Source organism: Macaca nemestrina, chromosome 2 (genome assembly GCF_043159975.1).
Source record: "Macaca nemestrina isolate mMacNem1 chromosome 2, mMacNem.hap1, whole genome shotgun sequence".
NCBI classification, from domain to species: Eukaryota; Metazoa; Chordata; class Mammalia; order Primates; family Cercopithecidae; genus Macaca; species Macaca nemestrina.
Window position 1 is genome coordinate 149318577 of NC_092126.1, and position 16499 is coordinate 149335075.

The following is a 16499-nucleotide window of genomic DNA, read 5'->3' on the forward strand; positions in this document are numbered from 1 at the left end:
ATCTGCAGTTTGGGCTGCTTAGCTGTCTGAGAGCTCCCCCACCTTAGGCTGGGACTTAGTAGCTGTGTCTCAGGGTTTTACTGGGTCCTCTTCTGTGCCAGGCACCAGGTTGGGCACGGGATGTACAGAGAGAGCAAATAGGGTTCTTGCCTCAGCTAGGCAATGCTCCCTCTAGCAGTACAGAGTAGGCTCCAGCCAGAAATGGCCCTGTAAGGGTGCTGGAACTTGGCCATGTGCTGCTCAACTTCCCAGCTCTGGGGAGCCTTTCTGGTGGGAGGGGTAGGTGGTTTTCTTAACTAGGGTTCACAACACTGCTTTGGGGGGGTCTGGAAACCCACAAATAGTGTGAGCCATACCTGTTGCATATGGTTGGCTGATTTTCCAAGAGAGGGGCCACAGTGCCCATCAGTTTCTCCCCAGGGACTGGGGCTGAGAGACATGTAAGAATTCCTGATTCAAGGCAACCTCCCAGTCCCCAATCAACAGGCAAAGGCCACTTGAACAACCCTGCCTGCCAGCAGTCCTCATGTACCAACCTGATGGTGGAGGGGAGCACAGACCATTCTGCCAGGAACAAGTGACCACAAGAGGCTGGGACCCAGAAGTCTCCAAGCAAAGCCTATGCCCATCTTAGGGCCACAAGCAGCCGTTTTTAAGCCCCGTGCTAGAACCATACTATGAGGAAAGGTTACTTTCTCTATTCCCACCCTCCCCGCCAAAACAAAACAAATAGCATCCAGTGAGAAAAGGTGTTTCTAAACTTCTGCCTGGGCCCAGGCCGTGGGCAAAATGTCAGTGAGAATAGTCAATATGGGAAGAAGAACCAGTTTTAGCTTCTTTCTGACCCAGGAGAGCAGACAAAGAGAGACACAGACAGCTGGGAGTTGCTGAGTGTAGTGGAGTGTAGGCACACATGACCCCTGGACTGCCAGGCAAGCCCTGGTGGGACCCAGCAGCCCCTGCCGGAAATGCTTCCAGGGCTAGAGTCCAGCAGGGCCCAGGGCTCAGAGGACTGGATAGAGGAGACAGGCTCCTCTTCTGTCAAAGAGGATAACAGTTCCGATGCTGCCTGCCTCCCAGGTGGTGGTCGATATCTGGGGAAGGACCTGACATCCACTTCTTAGAATAATCATGGCTGCCACTTTGAGCACCTACTGTATGCTCAGCCATGCACTAGGCATTGTCAGGTAGGCATTGGTCCATTTTCCAGGAGAAGAAAATTGAGGATCAGTGCAGTTTTGCACAAACTTGCAGGGTTGGGAGTGTCAGTGCAGAGCCTCACACGCATGCCTGTAGGGTTAATGTAGGGAATGCTTCCTTTCTATGGTGAGCTGAGGGTAACTTGTGGCAGGTAACCCAAACCAAGGGCTCTGGTCCCCAAGTTGGGCTGACTTCTCTTGTCTCTGTTTTGGGGCAGAGGACCTAGCTTTGGTCCCTTCCAGAAGAGCCCCCAGGAGCTGAAACACACTCTCTCTAAAGATCCCAGGCCTGCTCAAGTTGGCAGTTGCAAGAAAGCCCCACTGCACCCTCAGGGCAGGACACACAACGCCATCTGTCACCCTTCCCATCACAGCCATCTTCCTACTGCTTTGTCTGCCCAGCAACTCTAGAGCCATGATGCCCCAGAGCCCCAGCGATCCCCAACCAGAGTCTGGATTTGAGAGACAGACTTGATTCTAGCCCAGTGTCAGGAGATTGACTGCAAGTTGGTGGTGCTACAGTTCCACACTCAAGCCCACACTAGGGAATTTCTGGGGCCTGGGGAAGGAAGGACCAGGCCTGCACGCTTGGAACCCCAAATCCAACCACTGTGGGATAACTGGGGAAAGCAGAAGCCCCTCCTGGGCTTGGATGCAGGTTCCATGTTGGTTCTACTCAGTGGCCCTTCTGCCTCTGCCTCAGAGACTGGTGCCTCCCATATTAACAGAATGTTGAACTCGTCACTCTGTGGCTGTGGGGCCCCTTGTCTCCAGAACACAGTCTTGACCCAGCTCTCTTCCTGCGGTTCTCTCTGACGGTGGCTTGGGTCACACCCAACCAGTGATGAAGCCCTGTTCCTCAGCCTATTCAGAGGGGCTGACACTCAGCTAGAATGCACTACAATGGCCATTCTGGCATTTCAGTCTTTTTCTGACACATCCCTGCTGTTACGTATTATGAATATGGCCCCTGTGGCCAATTCAGATGGTGGCTACCTAGGCTGCAGCGCTAGGTTCAAGTCTCAAACACTTACCTTCAACAGGTGAGGTTTTGAGGCGCCGGCAGATGGCTTCGGTGTCCCCATAAGTCTCCTTGATCTTGACCACAGCCTCAGTGCCCCGCAGCTCCATGAGGGAGCGGAGCTCCTCCATTGTGCACCCAAACTCACCCCCATGGCTCGACTCATTTCTTTGGTTTTTGGAGTAAAAGTCGCTGTTGGTCATGTCACCCATGTTTGCTGCGGTCCCTGCTCAGGCTGGGCCCGAGGGTCAGCGCTGGACAAGAGGCTGCTGGGTGATGGCTGCTTGTGGCTGTCCTCAGCACACCCTCACTGGTCAGCTGTGGCACCAGGTGGCCGACTCCGGGTCCCAGGGGGTGGGGGTGGCCGAGGCGGGCTGGTGACAGTGGTGATGAGCTCCAAGGGGTGTCTCCCGGTGTGGGACGAGGTCCAGGGGCCAGAGGGGCTCAGGGCTGTAGACCCAGGAGTCTCCATTCATTAGGGCCCATGCTGCTCCCTGGAGCTGGCATCTACATGGTCAGGGGTGGTGGCTCCTGTGGGATAAGTACAGAGTGAGTGACAAAGGCCAGGCACTGGAGGCCACATGGGCTAGGTGCTCAGGAAGGCCCCAGGCACACACACAGCAACCTAAACAACACTGACTACACACACGCACCCTAACACACCAGCTCACACTGTAAATCTAATGGTACTAGCGCCAACCCAGGCACTCCACGATATGCCACCCTCAAGGCATAGCCCCATAACACACTCTAACTCCCTATTTGTGAACTGTGCTGTGGAACACACTGGCTTCACAGCACACACCCTGTGTGTACACACATCCCCCAACACATACCTTCTGGCATGTCCTTGTGCCCTGCGCCACTGCCACACACACATCAACACCCAGGCCTCATGCACCAGCTTTGAGCCATACAACTTAACCTCCCCACCCTTTTCCCTCAAGAATTGCTGTGCTCACAGGCCCTCTGAGCACACCCAGACTCCATTTCCCTCTTTCTCTCACTATCCTCAACATGTTTACACATGCTCCATGTCCACACAATCTGGGATACACTCCCCCAAATGCACAGTTCCCAGGTTCCCCGCCACCCCACAAATCCTCCCCCCACCCATGCCACCTGTGTCCACCAATATACTCTTCTCCCACATGTCTCCCCACTCAGGTCTCACAGGCATGGGGATGGGAGAAAGCCCTCCACCTACACCCACAGGCCCCCACTGTATTAATCGAGGCCTTCAGCCTGGCCGGAGAAGCCAGCTCATGCATATTCACAAGAATTCATTGAGCCCAGAGCTTGGTCCCAGTATGAGTTCAGGTCCATGGAGCCCTCACCTGGCGCGGGGAGGAGGTCCCTATAGACCAGCACCACGGACAGCGGCCGCCCGTCCCTCTCTGGAGCCCAGGAGGAGGTGGGAGCTCCGGCTTCTCCCTGCCCGCCCGGCCACCCTTGCAGGATTGCGGCATCTGTGGGGCTGCCAGGAGAGAATCCAATCCGCCCCGACACCCAACACCGGAGGCCGAGGCCCCAGCAAGCGTTGGGTGACAAAGGGCCCCAGCTGAGCTCGGCTGGGCCTGGCACGGGGACCGGCCCCGCCCAGCAGTCATGGACAGCTGGCCATCCTGGGCCCAGGACAGTGAGGGGAAGGGGTAAGGGAAGGAAGGCAGGACTGACCCCCCTCCCAAGCTCCAACTCCTCCCCTGCCTTATCTCTATCTTAATCTTTCATCTTTCACACATTTTAGAGCTTGAGGCATTCTAGGGCTAAGTCACTTTCCCAGGGAGGAACTTGAAGCTCAGAGTCAGAGAGGGAAAAGCACTCTTCCAGAGCCACACGGACTGAGAGTGCTGAGGAGCGCAGAAGGAAATGGTCTCCCGGCTCACAGCCCCGGGCTCCTCCCCTTCCCCTAGGGGGTGCTCCCGCGTTTGTCTCCCAAGAGCCCTGGTGGGAGGGAGGACTGTGCCAGGCAGTTGCTAAGAACACAGTATACTGGCATTGGAGCGATTTGGGTTCAAATCCTGGCTGTGGGACCCTGGGCAATTTCCTTCAGTTTTTGGAGTCCTGGTTCACTCATCTGTAAATTGCGGACAAAACAGTCACTCTTCCTTACCCCCACCCCTGACTACTTCCCAATTTACTGAGAACTAATTATAAACCGTATTCAAATCCAGTGTGATTCTGGATTTGAGGCTTTCCAGTCTTGGGTCACGGGGTGCTGGAGCCACAGGAGAAACCTTAAATGTCTTACACAAGGGACACTTTTACTCAGGGATGTAGTAGGAAGATTGTTTTTACACTGGGACCAACAGGTCTCTTACAGAATAGAACATAAAATGGATATGATGCCTCAAGAAGAGACGCAGAGACACAGAGATACAAGACACCGAAGAAACTGCATGCTTGGTGCTCCCACCTACAATACTCAAGAGAGGCCATGTTCCTTGGCCATGGATGGAACACACACCATCCATAGAATCCATGAGTTTTGACCCCAACAATATATTCCTCAGAGGAGCAGGAGAGGTAGGGACCAAGAATGTGAATAAAAAAACCAATACTCCCCTGCCATTTCTTAAGCATCTACTATGTACCAGGCACTGTGGGATGAGTTCTGTATCATCCATCCAAGGTAAATTCTATGAGAGTTGACTAGAAAAACACTTGACTCCTTGTAGCTACCTAGTAAACAAATGTTAATGAATAAATGAATGAATGAAAAGCAAACAAGACACTATCTCATTCTCTACAACCCTGTGAAGTGGATACTATAATTATCTCCATTTTATAGACCAAGAAAATGAGGTTCAGAGGGGTGAAGTCACTTGTCCAAGGTCACACAGTGGGGAGGTGCCAGGGAGTGGAAGACCTTTTCAACCTTAGACCTTGGACTCTTGTCTACCACCCGATAAGAAGGGCCTGGTAGGGGCTTGGTCTAGGATGCTGAACCTCTCTGGGGAGAGTGTTGGCATTTGGGATTTGGGCCGAATGCTCTCCTCCCCCTGGTACAAGCTAGTACAGAGCCTCAACATGGCTCCCTCCCCAGTCTAGGGCCAGCCATAGGAGGCAAGGAGAGACCTCTGAGAACATGTGGGACCTTGTTCAGGGTTGGATGAGGCACTAGGTCCGTGCAGGGACTGGGCGGGAGCTTTTTCATTAAGCAGTGCTCTTCCTGCTGCCTGCTCAGTGTAAATGTGTTTGGTGTATATTCAGGAAACTGCGTAGAGAAAATCCAAATGGCAGGAGTAAGACAAGGATAAAGTGAGGCAAATGGGCTACAGTTGGGGCAGAAGGAAGGAAGGAAGGAAATGAGGTCAGAGGTCCTTCAGGCCAGTGCAGTGGCTGGGGCTTCTAGGAGAGATGGGTCTCAGATGCTGGGGGAAGGTTGAACCCCACTGGAGGGGCGAGTGCCGGGGAGGTGATTTGACTAAGAACTTTCCAGAACAGGCTTTGCTTACTCAGGGACAAGAATTGAGATGAGGAGATGCAGAGATGCAGACCTTCTGTCCAGAAGGAATTTGGGACTGACCTGGAGCCCCAGGAGGCCTCAGTTCTTGGCGCTTAAGCAACAAGCCTGGATTGGGTGAAGGCAAAGCTGGTGAACATTTACCACCCCACACCTGCACTAAACTTACTGGCAGTAGAAATCACCTGTGATTCTGAGCTAGTCGCCTGGCTTCTGTGTCTTAGCTTCAGCGTCTATAATTTGGGGCTACTGATATTTGATAACATTGCCTGACGGGCACATGATAAGCATTTATTGAGCGCTTATTAGGTGCCAAGCACTCTCAGTGCTTTACAGAAACATCTATCTCAGAGACGGTGCAAGGCGTTATATGTAGGGCTCTGGAAACCACTAATTCTGAGTTCAAATTCTGACTCCTTCATCTCCCAGCTGAATGGGAAGGAAATTAACTTTGATTTAATTATCTTACAAAAAGCAGAGGGGAATAGGAGTATCTACCTCATAGATGTTATGAGGCTTAAATGAGTTATTTCATTTAAAATACTTAGAACCAAGTCCAGAACATAGTAAGCACTCAAATGATTGTGATTATTATTGTCAATCCATAAAACCACTTTATGAGATCTTATTATCTCTAGAACATATGAGGAAACTGAGGCCAAGAGAGATGAAGTAAATTGCTCAAGATCACATGATTAGTGAGTGGTGGATCTGGGATTTGAACCTAGGCAGTCTGGGTCGAGAGACACACTCCTAATCAGGATGCTTTTCTGCTTCCCCTGGTGAATCTCCCTTATGAGGTTCTTATGACACTTAAACGAAGTGCCATATGTGAATGAAAGTACTTTGCAATCCACAAGGGACTTTCTAAACCCGAGGTGCTGTTTTCTATCTGTGCCCGTGCTACCTGCGGCGTGGCTTACAGGCACTGATAATTACATCTCTGACAGTACAAGCAAGCTATGAGAATCGTTAGCAGCAATTATATCTGTGATCACAACAGTAGGCATGAGTTAATGGGCTACTGTTGATTTTAATGACTACTGTGATAAGATGAAAAATGATCTTCAACCATCTATCTACCCACTCACCCATCCATCCACCCACCCACCCATCCACCTGCCCACTCGCCCACCCTTCCATTCATTCATCCATCCATCCACCCATCTACCCACACATCCACTCATCCATCCATCCATCCACCTGCTCACTCACCCACCCTTCCATCCATTCATCCACCCACTCACCACCCAATGACCCATCTACCCATCCACTCATCAATCCATCCATCCATCCATCCACCCATCCATCCATCCATCCATCCACTTACCCATCCAACCATCCATTCAATGATTGTTTTGGGTACTACACAGTGCCAGGCACTGAACAATCCAGAGAGGATCCCTGTCCGCTATGAGCTCACAGTGAAGAAGAGAGACAACTAAATTAGTGATTTCTATGACTTGAAGGGTTTGCCATCATGGGGACCTGCAGGTGCTGTGGACGCACAAAGCAGGAAGACTTGACCTGGCCCAGGCTAACCAGGAATGCTTTTCCTCTCAGCTCCAAGTAGGAATTTTTTTTTCTTCAGGTAAAGAAGGACTTAATGAAAAGATAAAACACGAAGAAACTGAAATACACAACTGTCAGTAAAAGGTGCAGAAGGAACACAGTGTGAGCCAGTATAGAGGGATATAACTCTAGGATAACAAAATCAATAAAAAATCAGAACTCCATCCTTGAGGTGACTGATCTCACACTTCCTTCTCTACCTCTTATGATGTGGCTTGTTCCCTATCCTTGCTACATCTCATGGGTACAAACATGAGGTCACCCCTTATCTGGGCATTTCGTTTTTTCATTCCAAGCTGTAGAGCCCACTTTGGTGCTTGCTCTGACAGCGAGATTTGCTGGAAAAGTGTGAAGTCCACCAGCACAAAAGCTACTTGTATGATATGATACAAATGATCTTTTCACAGATGGACAGAACTGAGTACCCTATACTTTGCATAGAATCCCTCAGATGCCTGACTTCCGCAGATGTGCCATGTGTCTGTTCAGAACACTTCACTAACTGGGCCTTTGCCTCCCTAACAGCTGCTGTCCTGTTCAGCTTCAGTGTCCCTTCCTTGGAAGCCTTTCCTGACCACCTAGACTGCATAAATGCTCCTGACCTCCAGGTGCCCCCTGGACTGTAGTACACTTCACACTGTATTGCTTGAACCTGCTTAACTGTTTTCTTTCCACAGGATTCTGAGAGCATCACGTGGGCAATTGCCATGTCTCTTCTGTACCTAGTGCAGTGTCTGGCATCCAGAAGGCACTCAATAAATATTTGGTGTTGAGTCTACTGTCTGTGGAAGGTGTGACTTTAGATAGGTCCTCAGACCTTAGTTTTCTCATCTGTAAGATGGGCTACTGATTCATGCCCTGCCTACCTTAAGAGTTTTCTGGGGGGTCAGGAAAGATAACAAAATCAGCAGTAATAGTTTTTCTTTGAGATGCATCTGCTGCCCTCCACTGCCCAGTTTCCCCTCTTTGTAACGCGGCATCAGTGTGAGGGTGAAGCTGAGACAGGTAGCTGTGCCCTCAGCCACAACCCCACCAGATTCTCAGATTCTTGCTCCCTCATCCAAATATCATGTGACCTACCACTCTTGGGCTGAGAGACTAAATGAACTGTGTGACCTTGGAGAAGTCATCTAACTTTGCTAGGCTTCCTCTGTAAAGTGGGGATGACCCTGTTTGTTTGACAGGCAAATGACTCAGTGAGAGCCAGCTCCTGGCCCAAAGCAGACAATGAAACATTGGCTTCCCTGCTCCCCTCCCCCTAGTTATTAGCAAATGTTCCTCTCTTATGGTTGCAATAAGGTTCACTTGCCGTCAGCTCTCAACACTGCACAGGTGAGCACACCTGCCCTAAGCAATGGGCACACAGGCCTGGGCAGCACATACAACCAGACCTGGCCTAGAGAGGTTGAGCAACACACCGGGGGCCACACAGCCAACTGAGACCAAAGGCCAGTGAGAATCTCCTCCTTGTTTTCCCAGCTCCAACGGTGTGACACTGACCAAGCCCCTTTCTTCTCTGGGCATCAGTTTCCCCATGTGGGAAGTGAAGGGATTGGATTAGTACTCTCTGGAGTCCCTTCAGGCTCTGATGTGCCAAGCCCTTCAGAATCTAGGAGAACATTCTGACAATATTGGATTTATGCATTTCAGTTGCATCTTATTAGCATTTAAATGACTCTGTATTGTTACATTTCAATGACTCAAGAATAGGTTAGGGGTGCCTTAATAAAAAGTCTTTGCCAGAAGGGAGGCTGAGAGAGGAAGGAGCAATTTTTGTGTGTGCGTGGAGTTAATTTAACAAAGAAGGAATCTATCTTTCGAAGGAAGAATAAAAAACAAACAAAACAAATCCCCAAACCAACAGCTTTTCAAATCCTAACTGAAGGATGGTAGCTGGGACAGTCGTACATGAATTATGTGCTAAAAATAACTTCTGGATGCCAAATTTTTCTGTTTTAAGACATGCTGAATTTAATTGCTACCTTAATGTGTATTTTTAAGGTCACTTTTCCTTTGAACCATCAATGACTGATGTGGGGCACAAGTCCAGTTTGAAGATCCCCAGTGATGGAAGCCTAGCTCTGCCAGTTACTAGTTATGTGACTCGGGCAGGGCTCTTCACCCTCTGTGCCTTGGTTTAGCCTCCCCAACATGGAGACAACCCTACAGTCTACCTCACAGGGTTTTGTAAGGATTAATTGAGATAGAGCTAGCACAGTTTCTGGCAATGAGGAAACACTTGTTAAATGGTGACTGTCCTACGATAATTTAACTTACTCCCTGCCTCCAATTGCTCCCAGACCAGCGTGTACCCCATAGTGCCATATTTCAAAGGGAACTCAGCTCTGACTTTCCCATGCCCACCAGGCTCCTTGTCACCTCTCAGGTGGCTGGGGAGGCCTCCAGCTTGTTGGTACAGCAAACAAGGGTAGTTTCCCTTCTGTTCTGGTCTTGATGAACTACTTATAATTCCCATGAGGTAGGATATTTGCTTTCCTCTTCTGGCTGCAAATTCTGGCCTTTCTGTGGGGGCCCCATTGCCCCAGTGATGGGGAACTCTCTTCCTCTGTGCTGAGCCCAAGGAAACAGGTGAACTAAATGTTAGCAAATGTTCCTCCCTCATGGTTGCAATAAGGTTCACTTGTAGTCAGCTCATTGCAAGGGAGGGCCAACAGCTCCTCCCTTGTCTTCACCCAGAGAACCTTAGCCATTCTCTTAGATATCCCTCTCTGGGGGAGGCAATTTCCTCTGCATGTGTGCGTAAGGTGGGAGAGCCTGATGGTGAGTGTGGATGTAGGCGGGCATGCCAATGCGAGTGTGCTAGATCAGTGTGTCTGTAGGTTGTGTGTGAGTGCGGGGTGAGCGTGGGTGTGTTAGACCAGTGTGGGTGTGCAAGGCTTGTGTGACTGTGCAGGTTGAGTATGGGTATGTGGGGTGTGTGAGCATACAAGCCATATGTGGGTGCAGGGCTAGTGTGAGTGTGCAGGGCTAGTATAGATGTGCAAGGTGAGTGTGGGTGTGCAGCATCAGTGGGAGTACATTATGGTGGTTTTCTTAGTATGAGTGGGACAGGGTCTGGGGGCACACCTGTGTCAGAAGACGTGTGCAAATGCTGGTCCTAGAGTAGGCCAGCAAGTGACTGTGCTTTGTGTGTAGGAGAGAGGGTCCCTACGATGTACCAGTGGACATGTGGTTGGTGTGAGTGACCCCAAAGGACAAGGTGTGCCACACAGGTCTACTGGAGCATGTCAGCACGAGTGTGTGTGTGTGTGTGAGAGAGAGAGAGACAGAGAGAGAGCAAGCCCAAGATATCTGTGCCACACCTGCCTCTGAGTGTGCAAGTCCCACGATGTATGAGTGCGTGTGTGCATGTGCTCAAAGCTGAAGAAGACAATTTCACAAATTCTCACAGTCGAGGAGAGAGAACAGGGAAAGAGGAAGGGAACTGAAAATGAATACCTCGGAAGCAAATTTAGTGCTATTTTTAGACAACTCCTATTCTGTTAACCAGAAAAGGAAAATCTAAAAAAAAAATCCCACAGAAACCGCCTTGCATCAGCCTTGAAAGCACAGGTGGCAGAAGTAGGCCTAAGGGACAGGCAGCGACAGGGATCCAGGGCTTCTTGTGGAGCTTCTCACCCTCATGCCTGGCCTGAGGAAGGGGAGGTCCAGCCCTTACCTTCCCACCAGGGTCAACTCCCTCCACTGTCCTCTGTTCTCAGAGGAGCTGCCAATGTTAGATGGCAGGAAAAACCTTCCATTTCTGCTCATCCATCCATCCATCCATCCATCTATACATCCATTCGTCCATCCGTCCATCTGTCTGCTTGACCATTAGCTGTCTGTCCATCTGTCAATCCATCAATCTTTCCATCCATCTATTCATTCACCTACCCAATAAAACTAATGAACTGCATCTCAGGTCCTGCCCTGGGAACTGGGATTTTGAGGAGAGCAAGAAAGATGCTCAGATCCTCCTTCCTGCTGTTTAAGGTCTGCTCACTCTGCCACACAGAGCCCCCAAATAACCTCAACCCCATGGTCAGGATGTGCAGGCTGGGTCAAGGGATTTCTGCCAACTTTTGGTTCAGGTTACTCCTGGGAATCAGATACACTCAATTTTGATCTTGGCGTGATGACTATGATTAACAGCAATTGCTTAGCAAGTGCCTTCCATGGCTGTGTGGTGTTGCTCTCCCCACTTCACAGGCAAGGAAACTGGGGCTCAGAGAGGCCACAATGGCCATGACCATATGGGTAGGACTTGGCATAGTTTCAATATGTCTGCTCCATCCAAAGCCTCTGCCTTTCCTTTGTCCTTCACCAACTTGCCCTTCACCAACTTGCACTATGGCCCTTCCTGCCTCAGTCTCCTCTTCGGTAACACAAGGGTGCAATCTGGACAGAAGCTCAGCGTTGAAAGGCTATTTTAGCCCCATCCTTGAGCATCCTTGCTTCTTGGGTCACACACAGTTCCCAGGGCTTCCCTGCTGCTGCCTTCTCTCTAGCAGAAATGGACATCCCAGTTGCAGGTCAAGTCGTGCTTGGCTGGAGGCCGAAGGAAGGAGAAATGCCCTAGAATCAGGGAGGCATGAGCTGACCAGAATTCACCTTCTGCCTGTGGCATCCACTGCCCACCCTTGGGCTTCTGACTGCAGTGTCTGTCTTCCAAAATTTGTACCCTTTATGTGCTCCATGTTTAGAAATAATTTCCTTAAAAAAATATTTATTGGGTTTCTAATGAAGCTAAAACACTAGCAGATGGAGGCAAGACAACCTGTTTGAGGCAGAAAAGTGTTGGGGAAGCTTCACTTTGGGCTGCAAGAGAGGGAACATGCAGTGGGAAGGCTGGGGATGGTGGCCCTGCCTGGGATGGGCCAGCGGCTCTGGACATTGCACTCTGGTTTCAGCTAAATGCCTCGGCCACATCCCAGCATCCTCTCTCACACTGCTCAACTCTTTCCCTACAGCTGCATTGAACTTCTTGAGGTCTTCTTTGCAGCACTGGCTGCCTCCAGCCTCCAGGTCCTAACTGGCCTAACTGGCCAACATGACACTGTCCTCTTCTGCCCTCATCCCCCTCATTCTCTCCTACTGTCTGCTCCATCCCTGTGGATTACAAGCCGAGGCTTGGAAGAAGAACAAAAAATGATAACAGCAACATCAACATCATTCCTGCTATGTGCTCAGCACTGCTTTATGCACTTAGCTTGTTTAATCCTTCACAACAATGCTTTGCACTGGTACTCCAGCCCCACCATTTATACAGGAGAAGACAGACTGAGTGTGCAGTGATTGGTGTAAGGTCTTATGGTTAAGGGGTGGCAGGGTCAGCCCTCTCTCACACACAGTCACTCTTAACAGCAACCTAGGCTCACACCCTTCTATCCAGTAGACCGATTTCCTTGCTGTTTTTTCTTTCTGGTTTCTACAGTTCGCACAGGGTTCTTCTGCGGTCAGTGTTCTGACCACACACAACAGGTCACTGGCAGGTTGGTGAGGGAGCCTCCGGCTTCACCTCTGACTGTGGAGGGCTGGGGCCCAGGGAGCTGCCTCTGGGAATGAAGTGCTGATGGATGGATGGAGGTGGGTGCTGGGGAGGGATTGGGTAGCTGAGGTCAGGGAACCTGATAACCACAGGCCCCTCTCTCCCCAGCAGGTTGACCAACCTAGGCTGGGAGTGAGAGCTGTCCATGTGGTCCTGGTGCTGAAAGACAGTACCCCTGGGGAGGACAAAGCTGTCAGTGGGGAACTGGCTCCACTGGGAGCTGTCCTCGAGGGCACAGTGCTGATTAGGGAGGTGGAGGTGGGCGTTAGGGACAACATGTGAAGGAGCTGTCCACACGCTGAGGTGCTGACACAGAGTAGAATATTATTAAGCGCCCCTAGGAACTCTCCAGGACAGCAATGCTGATCAATGAAGAGTGGGGTTGGGAAAGCCAAGGCAAAGGTGCAAATGCCTCCCAACACCTAGGGTGCTGGGTGTGGGTGCTGGGGAAGGCACTGGGCCTTTTCCATGAGTTCTGTGAGTAAGATGGCGAGCTGACCCCATATTTTAGTGCTGATGCTCAAAGCCTGTTTTTTAGGCTTTGAGGGGGCAGGCCTGAGCTAACAAAATGATACTGTGTGAAAGGTGACTCAGGGTCACTGAAGTGCATGCACTGAGGACCCATCTCAGTCCATCAGTGCCATCTGCCACTGATGCCAGAAATTCCACCATTAGTGATTCATTCTTTTGCACCGTGCGTGGTCCTTTCCCTATGGTTTCTGCCAGACCTGGGAGCATATTTAAGTGGTAGCATCTCAGTCTGACTGAGCTTAGTAAATTATTTCCTCCATGGGGTGAGGGAGGAAAAACTCACCCACAGAGGTCCCAGGGGATGTGTCTAAGTTGGGAGATTGCTTTTGAACAGTTGAGTGAATTCTTTGGGTCCAGATCAGAAAAACAGGAAGCTAAGGCTTGGGGGAAAGTCTTCCTGTGTTCCAAGAATGCAGATGCTAGGAAATCTTGCTATATTGAGAAAGAGAGATTAAAACAGCAGAAAGTAGGACTCTTGGATTCAAAGGAGTGAGGAAATGAGAATGATGCAGGTACCAGCAGGGATTTGCGTATGTGCATGGGTGGAAGTGTCTTTTAGCTTCTATTTCTCACTACTGTGGCCAGACACTGTTCTACTTCTTCTAGGCTAAAGCAGAGGTACCCCTGGTTTGGTGACTGTGCACTCATCTTCCACACTTGAGCCCGGGTTATCTCCACCCAGAGTCGCCTTGGCAGAAAGCCAGAGATCTCTGTGAGGCTACTGACTTGGCCTCAGATCTGAAGGAGGAAAATCAAAAGGCCAGGAAGCCAGAGGAGCAGCTGAGGGCACGTGGGGATAAGCAGAGGTTTGCACTTGGGTCTGCATCCTCCCTCATGGTAAAGGTGTTCTCTCCTTCCTCTCCTGATAAAATCTTCTCTGGGTGGAGCTCAAGGACCCCAGAACAGAGCTTCCCAAAGTGGTTCCCTGAGGGCTACCTATGTTGGCATCACTTGAGGGCTGGTTAAAATACAGGTCTGCAGCCCCCATCCTGCAGAGATGAATGAGCGGATGGTTGGGGCTGTGAATTTTAAATGAGCAGAACTCTTGTCCTCGTGCTTTGGGGCTCCTGTTCCACCTTCTCTAGGCTTCCTTCCTCTTGTAGCCCACACTTTCATGGTTTTGGGTTCTAAAGTCCTGCCTTGCTTTTGTGACTCAGTCTGTGGCTCAAAATAATCTCCAACTCCCTGGCCCTAACCACCCAAATGCCACCTCTTGGTAGGCCAGACCCTTGGGTGGCTTCTGGTGAGGAACCCCACTGGCAAACTCCAGGGCCCTTTTCAGTCTTCACATCCCTGCCCACAGCTGATGGCACCTCCCTTCCTTCTTCCCACTCTCCTGTGCTTCTCTAACCATGTCTGCCCAGGACTCTATGGCTTCTCTGTTTTGGGGTAACTGTAGGTTTCCCCATGGTCCTGCCCTCTTAATGCCTTGCCTCTCCTTGGGCAATGCCACCCATCTGGCATCAACTTTCACCCTAACAAGGGTGGTTCCCAGACTGACCTTTCCACCATGGCCTTTCTCCCAAACTCCAGAACCGACCTTTCTGTGGCTGCCAAATGCCCCCTCCAAAAGTCCTCCAGGCCCTCAGGCTCTCCTAAATCTCCTCATTCTTTTGTGACCCCTGTGTTGCTTAGGGTATCCACAGCACTCTCTGGGCCACCCTTGACTCTAATCCTTCCCTCATGTCCAGCCCAGTGACCAGACCCAGGAAGCATCAGCATAAAGGCTCAGCCTAACTCCTTTTCCTCACCTCCCCAGGCTCCCGACTCTGGTTTAGGCTCCTCATCCACAGCCCCTCAGCCCCCGGCTCTCTAGCCTTACACCCTCCTTCACTGACCCCAGAGTGAAGCTGACAGTGACGCCATTTACAGAGTGGCTTCTGCATGTCAGAGGCTGTGTGGGGCTCTGCTCATACCTTATCCCTCAACAACCCCATGAGGTAGGTATTATTATGCATATTTTACAGATGAGGAGACTGAGGCTCAGAGAGGTAAAATAACATTACACTCAAGCTCACACAGCTAATGGGGAGTGACAGATATGGGAGTAGAACTGGGTTTGTCTGACTCTGAAGCCAACACATTATGCTGCCTTTTGGATTTGAGCATGCCTGTCTGTGGATTAAAAATTTTCACTGGCTACCAGTGCCTATTTAAGAGAACATATTCATGACTACAGCTTCTCATATCCCACCTGACTGGCTCTGAACTGGCCTCTCTGGGGTCTGAGCTGGCCTCCCTGGGGTCTGAGTTGGTGTATCTGGAGTCTGGTCTAAGTGAACACCCAGTGTTGGGTCCTACTGAGGGACCTTATGGTCCTTGCCATTTTCTGAACAACTCATGCAAGTTCCTGCCTTCCAACTTTTGCATATATGTTCCTTGGATCCAGAATGGTCTACCACCCGCTTTTCCATTAATCCAAACCTCACTCTTCAAGATCTAGTCCTCATGCCAACTTCTCTCTGAAGTTATCTCCAATTCCCCCGCTCCAAATTCCAACTCTCTTTCCTCTGCCAGCCTGTCACGTGTGGTTCACTCCTAACTCCATACCTTGACCCTCCATCTGCTGCCTTGGGGTGGGTTTTGCCAGCTTGCCTCCCCAACTAGGCCCTGAGCTCCCCAGGAACAGGGCTTCCCTAGTCCCCAGCACAGAACGGGCCTCCACCAACTCTGGTGCCATGACTGAGAAAGCAGTTGGACTATGGAATGACACTGGAAGCGAGGAATCTTAGGGTGACACCTGCCTTTCAAAGCAGACACTGGCCAACCAGGTGGTAGGAATAACTTATGCCAAATGCATCCTTGCTGAGGGCCAGACACGTGCCCCACTTTACAGGCATCAAACCAGCAAATCCACCCCTGAACCCCAGGAAGGAGCTTCTATTGGTATCCCCTTTCACAGATGAGCAAATGGAGGCTTTGCAAGATTAAAGAGGTTGCGCGGGGTCACATAATTGTTGGATTGGAGCCCAGGAAGGCTGCTTTCAGAGCCCCTGCTCTGGATCACAGTGTTACACAGTGGCCCCTCAGGCAGTGGAACACACTGGTGCATGTGGGTCAAGAGTGGGGAGATGTCCTAGTCCTCTGGGCTACCCTGGCCAGGCCCATGTCTCTGCCACATCCAGTGCTGGGTCCCACTGAGGATCCTTATGGTCCAGCCTT

The 16499-nt window shown here is 50.7% G+C and overlaps 1 protein-coding gene across 16 annotated transcripts in view; it reads right to left on the reverse strand.

Annotated features, from left to right (window-relative positions):
• Positions 1 to 16499, reverse strand: part of LOC105477698 (ATPase plasma membrane Ca2+ transporting 2) — a 380543-nt gene that overhangs the window by 126686 nt on the left and 237358 nt on the right. For all 16 annotated transcript variants that reach the window (XM_071092215.1, XM_011734341.3, XM_024791515.2 and 13 more), the window contains one exon: positions 2234 to 2751. In XM_071092215.1, the coding sequence (XP_070948316.1) occupies positions 2234 to 2432 (199 nt within the window). In that variant the 5' untranslated portion in view covers positions 2433 to 2751. The remainder of the gene's footprint in view (positions 1 to 2233; positions 2752 to 16499) is intronic.